Source organism: Podarcis muralis, chromosome 13 (assembly GCF_964188315.1).
Source record: "Podarcis muralis chromosome 13, rPodMur119.hap1.1, whole genome shotgun sequence".
In the NCBI taxonomy this organism is placed as follows: domain Eukaryota; kingdom Metazoa; phylum Chordata; class Lepidosauria; order Squamata; family Lacertidae; genus Podarcis; species Podarcis muralis.
Genome location: NC_135667.1, coordinates 37,800,470 through 37,814,610, shown reverse-complemented (window position 1 = coordinate 37,814,610; position 14,141 = coordinate 37,800,470). Strand labels below are relative to the sequence as shown.

The 14,141-nt window shown below is 44.5% G+C and overlaps 1 protein-coding gene across 2 annotated transcripts; it reads left to right on the top strand.

The window, feature by feature from the left end:
- The first annotated feature begins 902 nt into the window (after window positions 1–902).
- On the top strand, window positions 903–14,010 carry BCL2L12 (BCL2 like 12). Of its 2 annotated transcripts, none has more exons than XM_028703561.2 (7): window positions 903–1,034; window positions 2,300–2,529; window positions 6,290–6,666; window positions 8,185–8,349; window positions 9,581–9,687; window positions 11,841–12,092; window positions 13,017–14,010. In XM_028703561.2, exons 2-7 carry the CDS (start codon window positions 2,375–2,377, stop codon window positions 13,062–13,064), a joined length of 1,104 nt encoding a protein of 367 aa, XP_028559394.2. In that variant the 5' UTR covers window positions 903–1,034; window positions 2,300–2,374; the 3' UTR covers window positions 13,065–14,010. The 2 variants fall into 2 exon arrangements, with proteins under 2 accessions (XP_028559394.2, XP_028559393.2); XM_028703560.2 differs by having other exon boundaries at window positions 920–1,085.
- The last annotated feature ends 131 nt before the right edge of the window (window positions 14,011–14,141 follow it).

The following is a 14,141-nucleotide window of genomic DNA, read 5'->3' as shown; positions in this document are numbered from 1 at the left end:
TCAGTGAGCAACATCAGATTTTATCTTATTGCCGGTTGTTCTATGCACAGAAATGGAAAGATGAAGAAGTTCCCACCAAAGAAGAATGGAGAAGCAGAGTCACGGATTGTGATGAATCAGCAAAGCTAAAATAGAAGAACTTAATAATATTTTGCGGAAGAATGGAAGCCTTTTCCGGGCTATTTAAAGAAATGTTATAATATGATGAATTCGCGAGCGGGATTTGAACTATGAGCAAGAGAAATAATGAGAGATTATTGTTATTATGGTTATGATATAAATAAATGAAGATAGGGTGTGTGAGATAGAATAAATAAACACGGGGAAAGGGATGGGAAGTCGATAATACAAAATTTAAAAAATGCATTGTGTATTGGAATTCTATGTGAAATTTGTGGAAATTTAATAAAACTATATCACTGCCGCTCGTTCTAAATGCCAGCGTTTCTTCGATTGAGATGGATGAGACGTCTCAATCGGCAGACAAATCCTGTCATTTTCTCAAGGCCACCCAGTGCTTTTTGTTGTGTTTTCGTCTTTTTGGACTTCGCAGGGCTTTGATCTCTGGATACCCAGCCAGCTCAGCTCCATAGGTTTTATATTCTGATTTTGTTCTGTGAACCGCCCTGAGACATTCGGGTATAGGGAGGTCTATAAATTCAATAAATAAAAATAAACAAACAAATAAACTCCTCACCGCCCTCTCCTCCAAGCGCAAATGACACCCTCCGCTTTCGAGGATTCCTTTTTCGCGCACAATTCATTCTGTGGATTCCCGCTTTGATTCCAGAACGTTACACGTCATCGCATCGCCCAGCAGGGGTTAAATCCCATGGGCGGGGCGTCCTCGAAGCCCCGCCCCCGACAACTGTTCACCCACACCCACCCCCGCCGCTATCGACGAAAGCGGGACCGAAACTGAACTTAAGGTGGCCAAGGCGCATGTGCAAATCTTTCCTGCTGCAGAAGTGGCTAGGAAGTTTGCTGGAGGAGCATCAAACTTTTCTCCGGCTTTTGCCCGGCTTCTGTTTCAGGTGCGGACCGAGCGAACCACCGGGATAGAGACGCGACCGTGGGATTCTAAGGTAGTGGGGGAGTCTCCCATACGCAGCCCCCAAATTCCGGGGAGAAGTGATGGGGAAAAGTGATGGGGGAATTGGGATAGGCAGAGAGGGTGGGAGTAATTCAGGCTTACTACCGAGTAGACATGTCTAGGAATGTACAACCAGGCTGAAAAAACTGGGGTGTCTGGTGGTAAGGGGGGCAGAGGCGGTGGGCTGGTGTTTGTGTGGGGCATAGGAGCCAATTCCCGGGGGCTGCCCCCCATAAAATATTTGAGGGGTCCGGGGCATTGATGGGGCATTGCCATTCAAAAGCTGTGTGTGTGCCAAGTCTTGCAACCTGCCCCACCCTCAATATTTTATTCCACTTGGCACCCCTGGTGTGTGTGTGTGTTTGGGAGCGGGGAATGACTGGTGCTTCTATGGATCGGACAGGAATGATATTATTGGTTTATTTTGATTTATTTCATTAAAATTATATGCCGCTTGAGTGGGGAAAAACCCCAAGACACCGGTTGAGGTTAGCAAGGGCAGGGATTGCAACCTGGCTTTAAAGAAAGTGTTAGGTGGAGGAGGAAGAAGAACACCTGTTTTTGCTGGAGTGAGGTACTTTCCCATAGGATGTACCAACAGAGACAACAGCTTGTTTACCATGCTTGGCTTACTTAGCTTGAAATGTCGGGGGTTATTTTGTGCTCTGCGGTGGCATGATTTGAGTCTGGATTGCATGGGTTAAATCCGCGAGGGGCTGGCTGGTGAATAGATTGCCTTGTGTTTGAGCAGGCAGCTGAATTGGAGGCCTCTGAAATAAATCATATGATTCCAGTGGGGAATAGAAGAACGTGAGCGAAAGGTCCTTGGTGTATATACAGTGGTACCTCGGGTTAAGTACTTAATTCGTTCCAGAGGTCCATTCTTAAGCTGAAACTGTTCTTAACCTGAAGCACCACTTTAGCTAATGGGGCCTCCTGCTGCTGCCACACGATTTCTGTTCTCATCCTGAAGCAAAGTTCTTAACCTGAAGCACTATTTCTGGGTTAGCGGAGTCTGTAACCTGAAGTGTATGTAACCTGAAGCATTTGTAACCCAAGGTACCACTGTACAAAGGATATGTGTTTGGGGGGAGGGGGAGGGGAGGTATGGCAATCAATAATATGAATGAAAAGTAGCAGGATAGAAAGGGCTGTGAGAAAAAGGGAGGGAAGGCTAATGTGTTGTTGTTGTTCTTCTTCTTCCAGGGCTGCTGGCAGGTGTGGCGAGAAACTTGTCTCTTCTCTTTGAACGCCAGCCTATCTTTGCAGCACAATAGACTCATGGCAGGGAGCCCGCTGCCGCCAAAAAGGCAGGTGGAAGAAGAGACCCGGAGGGTGCTGGAAGCATTCCTGCAAAGGGCGCTAAGAAATGGAGAGGTGGAGTCCCTAGGTCACGTGGGCGGGAGTTATTACGATCCTACAAGTTACATGCACAGGTAAAGGAGTCTTCGGAGGAGCGATGTTGTGGTTCAGTTGGGAGGAAATGAAATGCGGAAAATTCAGGGGCGAGTTCAGGCAGAGGTTCTGGGTTTCCTGGAAGGGGACAAGATCTTCTGTTGTGTCCAAGAATCAAGGCAGCAGAAGTGAATCACAAACACTTTTTTCTTCTAAGAAGTCGCAGCCACAGCAATATGGATCACGCACGCTGAGACTTAGCAATTCCCCATAGTTACTTCCCATCTATGAAAATTTATTATTCCAAAAACGAAACTTTCATCTGGTTGTAAATATTAAGATTATACAGTGGTACCTTGGGTTACATACGCTTCAGGTTACATACGCTTCAGGTTACAGACTCCGCTAACCCAGAAATAGTACCTCAGGTTAAGAACTTTGCTTCAGGATGAGAACAGAAATTGTGCTCTGGTGGCACGGCGGCAGCGGGAGGCCCCATTAGCTAAAGTGGTGCTTCAGGTTAAGAACAGTTTCAGGTTAAGAACTGACCTCCGGAATGAATTAAGTACTTAACCTGAGGTACCACTGTACCAGCAAGAATGAGTCTTTCTGTAAAAAAAATGAATGTTACTCCCAGCTGTCTTAAAATAAGGCTTAAAAGAAAACTCCATACTAAACCACCGTATCTTCCGGTGTCAGAATCTGAGTTGGGATCTGGGCTGCATTCCTGGGAGAAACAATTACTGTATATTGAATTCTCCTGGGCGGGAGAGATCTGGGAAGAAAGTTGTGGTTTTCAATCTGGGAGGTAAGAAAAGTGGGAGCTAGAATAAAACATGATATATCACATTCAAAAGCTCTTTTTTGGGTCACCTTTGAGGTAAGGCAGGGGATGTCTTGAGGTCAAGGCTGGCCCAGGACTGTTTGTTCTTTAGCAAAATGCCCTGGCCTAACCCTGGCTTCAAGACACCACTTGCCTCAGGCACTTAATAAACATCGTGTGTTTCCTCCCTATACCGTAGGTATGAAAAGATTTCAAAACTTTACAAAGAACATGTCTATGACAAATGGACTACACAATAATGACCAAACTATTTTATGTGGCTTCGCAACACTGAAATTCAGACACTGTGTATAACAGCACACCAATGTAGTCTGCCCCAAACCTTAATATCTTGATTATGAAGACTGTTTACAATGGAGATGTTTCATGTTCCGATTTACAAAATCTTCTGTGGCATTCGGCTTCTTTTTGTGTGGGGGCTAAGAGAGTAAATTAATATCATAATATTATGCTGATGCAGACTTTCGTAGTTTTAGGCTGTTCTGCAGTACAGTCAGGGACGCGGACTTATAAAAAATATTGGGGGGGCCCGGGAAAGCTCATGAATAATAAATAAGCTCATGAATATGCAAATAAAGTGGCGCCGCCTCCTCGTGAGCGAATAGGGGAGAGCGTGCTGTGCCTATTAATCAGCTCCAAAGGAAATTGGGTGGAGCTTTTGCTCGGGAGGGAGGGCAGGAGGCATGCAGCCCGCCCCTCCCTGTGCATTTTGGGCTGGGGGAGGGGCGGCGATGGCGCTCTGCTGGAGGGGCGCCGGAGATTATTGGGGGGGCGGAGCCCCCCCAAATGAATTTTTGAGGGGGCTCGGGCCCCCTCAAGCCCCATGGAGTCGGCGCCTCTGAGTACAGTGACTCTCAGCTTTTACCTTTTGTACGAAAGACCCCATGCTGTGTATCCTTATGACTAGAGCAGAAACATTTTTTCTGTCTGAGGAAAATGGCAAGATGGCGGTGGACCCGACCAATCCAAATGCAGATAGTGAGTGGACTGACAGTTGAAACTTACTTCACTGGTGATGGGACAGCATCCCCCTGCTGTATCTGAGAAGTAGCAGGCTAATTTAGGGGCTCATGTGACACACACACTTCTCTCTTTCAACATTTAGCTGCTACTCTATGCTCCTCAGAATGTGCTGCCAGAGTGGACTGTCTCACTCTGTCTAATGGTAGGGCCAGCCTTGCTTGAAGTAGGACCTTTTCAGTGTTGGCACCCTATCCTTGAAATCCCTCTGCTTGAAGAGTCCTCTGTGGTGCCAACTTTGTTCCCTTTTCAATACCAAAGGAACACATTTTTATTTGCTAGACAAAACTTCTAGATGCTGTCAATATGTTTTTTATCTTACTGCTATTTATTTTTGTGGGGGGCGGGGAAATAATATAACTGCTGCTGCTGCTGCCGTTCTTATTGCTTTGCTGTTTCAATGTGTAGACTTAACTGCTTTAGTTTAATTGTTAGCTATCCTGGAAAACACGTGTTGGCGAGGAAATAAATATATGAAAAAAAGAAAGTACTCGTTGGTGGTGGGTCAAAGGTCTAAAGCTAGAGTCCTGGATCCACTTACCTTGGAGTAAATCCCATTGAACAAAGTGGGATTTACTTCTGAGTAGATGTGCTTAAGATACCACATTTTCTTTCTCTCTATAATTTTTTTATTTGATTTTGAAAAGTATAAACATGCAATAAAAAAACAGTTCCGAATCCAAATATCGAGGTTACTCTGAATCTCCTGACTTCCCCCCATCCCTTTCATGGGTCCCAACAGTATTGTTTACAACTGCATATCAATACTTATCCAAATTTTTAATCCTTCTAAATTATCCATACTTTCCATTTCTTTACAATTGTGGTTAAAATCCAGCTAATGTTTTAACCTGCTTACAGTGGTCTTGTAAATAAATTATAAACTTTTCCCATTTCTTATTAAAGTTTTTGTCTTCTTGATTTCTGAGCTTCCCAGTTAATTTTGCCATTAACTTGCCGTTCTTCTCTGGTTGGGATAGTTTCTTCCTTCCATCTCTGGGCTAGCAGCATCCGTGTGGCTGTTGTCACATACATAAACAATCTTTTCTAGTCCTTTGGTATCTCGGTACCTATAATTCCTAGTAAAAAAGCTTCTGGTTTTTTAACAAAAGTTATTTTAAACATTATTTTTCATTTCATTATATATCATCTCCCAGAATTTTTTTGTTACTTTACATGTCCACCACATAGGATAAAAGGTACCTTCTTTTTCTTTACATTTCCAGCAAATATTTGAACTTGTTCTGTACATTTTTGCTAACTTGGCAGGTGTCAGATGCTACCTATATATCATTTTCATCTAATTCCCTTTCAGTGAACAACATGCCGTGAATTTCAATTGTTTTCCACAGCCTCTCCCAATCTGCCATTTGTATATTATGTCCCAAGTCTTTTGCCCGTTGTTTCATTACAGATTTAACCTGTTCATTTTTTGTACACCGCTCTGAGAGCCAATTATACATTTTAAAATACCACATTTTCTTTTCTTTTCTTTAAATATTTTTTATTAGGAATTTAAACAGAACATATTATCTTACAACATATCATCCTTATTTCCCCCCCATAAAACAATCCACTCTCCCCTCCCCGCCTGACTTCCCTCAGTTCCCATCTCTGGTTTCGCTGTAAATGCTATTCTCTGCATGTTACAAAATTGTATAAATCCTTAATTTATCTAACTGATTATTATCAATAAAAAGTTTGTGACTGTTTACTCAAAACCTGCCAAGGAGTCCAGTTCACTTTCTTGCTTCTTTAAATACTTTGTAAAAGGTTCCCATTCATCTTTAAAGTCACAATTATCCTGGTCCCGTAGTTTATGTGTCAAATTTGCCGATTCTGCATAGTTCATCAGTTTCTCTTGCCATAATTCTTTAGTCAGGGTTTCTTCGTTCTTCCATAATGCCACGTTTTCTATCACTGTTCACTCCCTACAGCTCCCCAACAGAACACTTCCAGGACTGTCCAGCCTGGAGCTCTGCCCACGAGGAAAATAACTGCGCCGACGAAAAAAAGCATAGCTTCCGCACCAGCATCAAGCGTCTACTGCAGCGGCGGCCTAGTCCACGAACCCCGCCGGACAATGTGCCACCTTCTACGGGCTCCTTAAAGAGGTCCAAGGCAGGAGGGGAGGTTGGGGAAGGCGGTCGCCAGAAGCGCTCCTTCTCCCTCAAGAACATCCTGCGGAAAAAGGGATCTTCCTCGGGGGAGACGACAAGCCCCGGTGGGACTCTCCAGCGCCCTGACTCCTTGCCTGTTGTCAACTGCTACTGTCGGAAACACCCGTCGGAGCAACGGGTGCCCCAAGGGAGTGGTAAGGAAATGCCACCTCTCTGGCCTTCATTTCTTATCTAGATTCCTTCTTGCTTCAGAGACAGAGGTCCTGGCTCCATGCCTCACCCAGTTATAAACATTTTAAAAGGGGTGGTGCCTTGGACTTCTTGAAGGAAGGGTAAAGTGGTGTTTTTGCTTGCCAAAGTCCATATTGAGCAAAGGTTTGATTCCGGGATGTCGTGCCTTCAGGTCCAGAGGTAGTCAGAACGAAGTTGCTTTCTCTTGCTATTTGAAGCTGTGCTAGTTTGTTTGTTTGTTTGTTTGTTTGTTTGGAAAAAAACAGACTAAAGCTCCCTCTTTATTGCCTATTTGTGGGTAGCGCCACCAAACCTAGTGGAACTTGCTTCAAATGAGTCTTTCATGAGTGGAATCGCTGTATCGCTGGGCTCCTAATTTCCAAAGCTGATCCAGCAAGATGCCATGATATCAATGATATCAAAAATTGCCGAGAGATCAAGGGAAATTAACAGGTTCGCAGTCCTCCTCTCCCTCTCCCAATAAATATCCCTGGTCAGGGCAACCCAGGCTGATTTGGTCTCAGAACCAGGCCTGAAACCAGACTGGAATGGGTTCAGATAATCAATTTTACCCAAGAGCATTTGAAGCTGAGCAGCCAACCCCCCTTTTGAGCAGCTTCCCTAAAAAGTGGGTAGGTAGCAGTTGTCATAATAATCATAATTTTATTATTTGTACCCTACCCCAGTCACTCTGGGCGGTTTCTAGCATTAAAAACTTCCCTATACAGTGGTACTTCGGGTTACATACGCTTCAGGTTACAGATGCTTCAGGTTACAGACTCCGCTAACCCAGAAATATTACCTCGGATTAAGAACTTTGCTTCAGGATAAGAACAGAAATCATGCGACGGCAGCGCAGCAGCAGCAGGAGGCCCCATTAGCTAAAGTGGTGCTTCAGGTTAAGAACAGTTTCAGGTTAAGAACAGACTTCCGGAATGAATTAAGTACGTAACCAGAGGTACCACTGTACAGGGCTGCCTTCAGATGTCTTCTAAAGGCTGTATAGTTACTTATCTCCTTGACATCTGGTGGGAGGGGGTTCCACAGGAAGGGCGCCACTGCTGAGAAGGCCCTGTGCCTGGTTTCCTGTAACTTCATTTCTTGCAATGAGGGAACCGCCAAAAGGCCCTCAGCGCTGGACCTCAGTGTCTGTATTGAACAATGCGGGGGGGGGTCATACACTTCCAGGTCTGGTGTGGTTTTTTTGTCAAATGGGGGGGAACCATGTCTTCACTAATAGTAGCTACTTGGTTCTGTGGGTGAGAACTGACTTGCCTTTTTCGGCCCATTGAAGACTCCTGTGCAACTCAGAAGCTTGTCTATCCTTTCACCAACAGAAGTTAGCCTTGTTGCAGATAACCAGCTTCTGCTAGCATGTCACATAACTTATCCTTCGCCGCCTTGCTGACTGGTGGCTCTCTCTGCAGTGCAGAATTTGGCTTTCCTCTGCTCCTTAACAGCTTTCTGTTCTTTTGTTGCAGGTGGTGAGGCGGAGAATGCTGAGTTGTATACCTTGGTGGCCCAGAAACTGGACCACTTGGTCAAGCAGCAACAGCTGACCAGCCCTTTGGTGGCCAAAAGCTTGCCTTTTCCCACAGATGAAATCAGCATACTTCCCACGGGTGGCACTCTACCCAGCACTCCAGGTATGGGATTGAGTTCCTTGTGGTTGTAGCCCTCGCCGCTGGGTAATAGAGGTTGCAACTTAATCCCTTCTTCTTTCCTGGCCAAATATGTCATAAGAATTAGCACCCACAAGCATCCTCTTAGATTGTGCAGTGCTCCCTGTGTTGGGACGGTGCTGCAACACAGGGGGAGGGGCAGGGAAGGAGGTAACAAGGGGAATCCATCAGGGTGGATTTGATTTAAGTCAAATCGATTTAAATTACGATTTAAATCACTCGTCAGTAAGACTTGATTGAAATCATTTTTTTACAGAAGGACTCATTCTTGCTGGTATAATCTTAATATTTACAACCAGATGAAAGTTTCACTTTTGAAATAATAAATTTTCAGATTAGTTTTTACAGTTAGTCATACCTCATGTTACGTTTGCTTCAGGTTGCGCGTTTTCAGGTTGCGTCCTGTGGCGACCCGGAAGTACCGGAAAGGGTTACTTCTGGGTTTTGCCGCTTGCGCATGCGCAGACGCGCAAAATGACGTCATCCGCATGCACAGAAGCGGCGAATCGCGACCTGCACATGCGCAGACACGGGTTGCGTTCTTTTCAGGTTGTGAACGGGCCTCCGGAACGGATCCCGTTCACAACCAGAGATACCACTGTATATCAAAAATTACTGATTTGGTTATACTATTAGAAATACAAAGACAGGTAATGATGAAATTATTGTTTATATTTGGACAACTTTTCTGCTGTACTTTATTGGAAGGAGAAAAATAATCATTTCCTTAATAACAATTTTAAAAAATTATTTAAGTAAAACAATAACATTATAGCATATGTATCCATGTTTGTTAACTGATGTGGTTAATTTTTTTTTTTAAAAAATTAAAAACTTAGACTGAGTTTTAGCACACATGAAAAACTTAAAACAATTCCTTATTTCCTGATGAATAGCCTTTGGACTATAATGTAACTTAAATAGAAAACTATCTTTAGAAAGATTTTTCCTCCAAAAGCATTTTATTTTAAAAATCCAATTTAAGGTTTTTTTAAAAAAAATTTTTAATGATTTTTATCAGCCACGGAATCCATAGTTAGGTCCCATCGCTTCAGAGAGAGGCTTCAATGAATAATGACCTTCCAAATATATTATCTAGGCCCAAAGCCATCTTCAGATCCCTCTTTCCTCGGAACAATTTGTTTTGTCAGCCCACGTTGCATCTCTGAATTGGACTGTTTTTTTCTGCTCACAGTTATTTCGGAGGAGCTGCCAGGAGACTTGGAGGAGAAACAGAAAGAGCAAATCCTCCAGAAACTGGTTGCCCTTCTGGAAGAGAAGGCCGGAATCATCAATAAGGAGGTATAAGCCAGGCCTGTGACAAAACTGTTGCAATGTGGAATGTTCCTGTCTGCCGGCCCGGCCCTTTTTCAGGATATGCCGTTCTATTCTGCTCCTTTGCCTTGCATCCCAGTTTTCTCCCTGCAACTCTAAAGAATTATCCAAAATTTTGTGGCCACTGAACACTCATTAGCCTTTTTGGAGAATTCCCCCCTCCTTCAGGCTTTTCCCTAAACTTTTTTTGTACTTCTACAAATCTTGGGGTTTCCTCAGGCCTGCTGATATCGCCCTCTTAATAATGGATGGCTACTGAAAGACCAAAAGGGACGCGGGTGGCGCTGTGGGTTAAACCACAGAGCCTAGGACTTGCCGATCAGAAGGTCGGCGGTTCAAATCCCCGCGATGGGGTGAGCACCCATTGTTTGGTCCCAGCTCCTGCCCACCTAGCAGTTCAAAAGCACATCAAAGTGCAAGTAGATAAATAGGTACCGCTCCAGTGGGAAGGTAAACGGCGTTTCTGTGTGCTGCTATGGTTCGCCATAAGCGGCTTAGTCATGCTGGCCACATGACCCGGAAGCTGTACGCCAGTTCCCTTGGCCAATAAAGCGAGATGAGCCCCAGAGTCAGTCACGACTGGACCTAATGGTCAGCGGTCCCTTTACCTTACTGAAAGACCAGCACTTAGAGAGGGAGCTTGCTATTATTTTATAAGGTCAGCAAGTGAAAGCAAGTGTTGTCCCTGCTCTCTACTTACCTATTAGCGCACCTTCTTCCTCTTCTTCCAAGCAAACTCACCCCTTGTGTTTTCTCCCCTTCCTCTTCCCATGTTTATTTAGAAGTGTGATTTGGGCTTACTGTTAAGTATGCATAAGATTGCAGCCTAGGAATCATCCTGTTGTCATATGTAGCACTGTGGGTTAAACCACTGAACCTCTTGGGCTTGCTGATTGGAAGGTTGATGGTTCGATTCCCCACGACGGGGTGAGCTCCCGTTGCTCTGTCCCAGCTTTTGCCAACCTAGCAGTTCAAAAGCACACCAGTGCAAGTAGATAAACAGGTACTGCTGTGGTGGGAAGGTAAACACCATTTCCGTGCGCTCTGGCTTCCGTCACAATGTTCTGTTGCGGCAGAAGCGGTTTAGTCATGGTGGCCCCATGACCCGGAAAGCTGTCTGTATTTTCATTGAAAAGTTTTATTTTTAAAAATAGTGTGTTTCTCAGTCATTGAAACACTTCAGTTAAGCTACTGGTACTCCACGTAAACATACTCAAATCCCTGAGTTGGAGGGTTACATTATTCTCAGAACCTTGCAACTCAGTCTTGGAAGATGATGCCACTGAGTTTTCATACGAACTGCTCTGCGAGGAAGTTTCGCATAGGATTTATTTATTTTGTATATCCTACTCTTCAACCCCCAGAGGAGCTCACAAATCAAGAAAATTTAAAAAACAAGCAACCCCCCCCCCAATACAATAAATAATTACAAAACGGCAGAACAATAACATTAAATATCAAAACCAGAACAAAAAGGCTCCTTGCAAAGGAGCTGTGTTGTTGCAATTTTGTCAATGCCCCTTCTTAGAATGTGCCACCCAGAACTGATAGCCAGCAGCATTGTTGTCTCCTGTTCCTTCTGCCTGTCATATGCACAGCTGCTCTGACGGCATTGATTCCTAAGAAAACAGGGCAGGCCATGGGTATAGCCAAAGGCGGGGTGGGGGGGCAGCTGCTCCCCCCAAACCAATACAAATCAATACAGATCAATATAAATCTGAGGTTCTGTCCCTCCTAACAAAAGCCTGCGCACCCCCAACGAAAATCCTGGCTACACCCGTGGGGCAGGCTAGTTCTTCCTTTTCCACTCAAGGCATTTACAAAAACTGTTTGGGTCTGGAAATAGCTCATATGTCCCTGCTTGTACCTCTGTAAGGAAAACCACCTCTCACTTTATTTGGTTTTACAGTGGGTGAGCATCTCGCAAGTAGCACATGAAATTTTGAAAAGTAGCAGAAATGCAAATCAGCCCTAAGGCGGGCCTGCACACCTTATTTAAGCACATTATTGGTGCTCAGTGAATGCTTAGGAGTGTCTTTCTGATTGGAATTCGCAGCTGTCCTTCAGACGAGTCACCCAGGCAACTCTTAATGGTTCTTCCCCCTTTCTGTGATTGGCAGATTGAGGCCGACCCACTGCTACGCAACACCTTATCCCGCTTGTCCTACCGCAGCTTCTCTCGCCTGGCCGAGGCCTTCACCTCACGTGCCCCACCTGGTCTCCCCAGCCCCCAGCTGGCTAAGCTGGCGCTCACCATGGAGCTCACGCGAAAAGTGGCCGGTATCAACAGCCATGCAGTGCACACCCTCATGGGCTACAGTCTCCAGTATATGGACATGTTCGTGCCCTGGTTACAGCAGCAGGGTGGCTGGGTAAGTGTCATGGCATGAGTGGCTATGGATTCTACTTGGGCTGGACTGGAGCCCCAGTTGATAGTGTATTAAAAAGTAGTAAACATTTTAAAAAAACAAAATAAGAAGAAGATGGGACGCGGGTGGTGCTGTGGGTTGAACTACTTCTCGGTCCCTGCTCCTGCCAACCTAGCAGTTCGAAAGCACATCAAAGTGCAAGTAGATAAATAGGTACCACTCTGGCGGGAAGGTAAACGGCATTTCCGTGCGCTGCTCTGGTTCTCCAGAAGCGGCTTAGTCACGCTGGCCACATGACCCGGAAGCTGTAAGCCTATAGCTCTGTTGCCTCTCAGTCAGTTCTTGCCTTCTACACTGCCTGTGCTGGAGGGCAGGTAGTAAGGAACACCATATAAAAGGGTTCAGTTCTGGCTGGCTATAAAAGGATGCTGTCTCTGGGGGTCCCAGTTTGGAGGTGTGAGGTGCTCCTGGCTGAGAAGTGTGATGGTTAGGTCTGGGCGATATGATGATAGATTGTTGAACATCGGTTTTAAATCCACATCTTGATAACCGGTTCAAAATATTTGCCCTGATAAACTGCTCGAGGCCAGAGGAATGTTTGTCTGTTGCTCTGCCGGCTCGGCTCTCGCCTGCCTCCTCCAGGCGGCAGCAAACCATAGAGCAGGCGCAGACTGGGAAAATCCCTCTGGTTACGATGCGGCTTGCTCAACTAAGGCACAGAAAGGCTGAGGCCAGGCAGTGTGGGAAGAAGAAGCAGCCGAGATGCGTTCCAGACATCGCAATATATTAGCATATTGTGGTATTTAGCTGCTGATATATCACGATGCTGAAAACCAGATATCACACAGCCCTAGTAAAAAGATGCAAAATGCATTATAGTAAAGGTACTATGGAAACAACTGATAATTTTTCTTTATTTCCCTGTAGGAAAGCATTGTGGCCCAAGAAGAGATATTTGATCTGCAGCTTGACTAGCCATTCTCCAGTACCGTGAGCCAGTGCCACTGCTCTTTAAACTGTGATTAAGGAGTGAATATGCTCTTGAGACTTGCCTGGGCAAAGCTGACTAATGGGTGGGTTTGTTTTTTTCAAAGTCTCCCTGGAAAGTCCCATCTTCTCTCTCCAGCAGGGTAAATGCCACTGAAGGAAAGTTATGTCCTTGCAACACTGATCAGAATGTGACTTTTAAGCCAGCCGAGGGATCTAGAAATCCACACTAATAAATCCCAAACTTCTGGACTTGGAATAAATGGCAGAAATTGATTTTATTTATTTTTTTGCATTAATTGTTGCTGCTCTGTTCCTGTGGGATTTGGAGTCCTGTTTTTAAAACTCGGCAAAGGAAAATAAGGGTCAGAGAAAAATAAGATAGTTGAAATAAGTAGGCATTGGTAGGGAACAGAGGCTATGATTCAGATGCTGGTCATTGAAGGCAAGGTTGGTGGAGATCCAAGGGTAGGGCCTTATAATTGGTGACTCCTTATCTTTGAAATGGTCTTCTAAAGAAAGCTTACCTGGTTCTGACACTGTTATCTTTTCAGCACCAAGTGAAAACATAAAAAGGATATTTAGATACTGTTTTTGTTCTGGTTTTGATATTTAATGTTATTGTTCTGCCGTTTTGTAATTATTTATTGTATTGGGGGTTGCTTGTTTTTTTAATTTTCTTGATTTGTGAGCTCCTCTGGGGGTTGAAGAGTAGGATATACAAAATAAATAAATCCTATGCGAAACTTGCTTGCAGAGCATTTCGTATGAAAACTCAATGGCATCATCTTCCAAGACTGAGTTGCAAGGTTCTGAGAATAATGTAACCCTCAAACTCAGGGATTTGAGTATGTTTACCAGTAGCTTAACTGAAGTGTTTCAATGACTAAGAAGCACTCTATTTTTTTAAATAAAACTTTTCAATGAAAATACATACTTCAGTATCAAGTACTTTGGTTGGTGTCTGAATTTTTGTTTGCTTGGTGTTCCCTTTTGTCCCGTCAACCTTCTGCCAAACCCATCTCTTTAAATAATTTGTTGCAGGTAGCATCCTGAATATGAACA

Coding starts and splice junctions, on each gene's coding strand:
- BCL2L12 (XM_028703561.2), top strand. CDS start 2,375: ATGGCAGGGAGCCCGCTGCCGCCAAAAAGGCAGGTGGAAGAAGAGACC. Junction 9,688..11,840: donor CCGGAATCATCAATAAGGAG/GTATAAGCCAGG, acceptor TGTGATTGGCAG/ATTGAGGCCGACCCACTGCT. Junction 12,093..13,016: donor TACAGCAGCAGGGTGGCTGG/GTAAGTGTCATG, acceptor ATTTCCCTGTAG/GAAAGCATTGTGGCCCAAGA.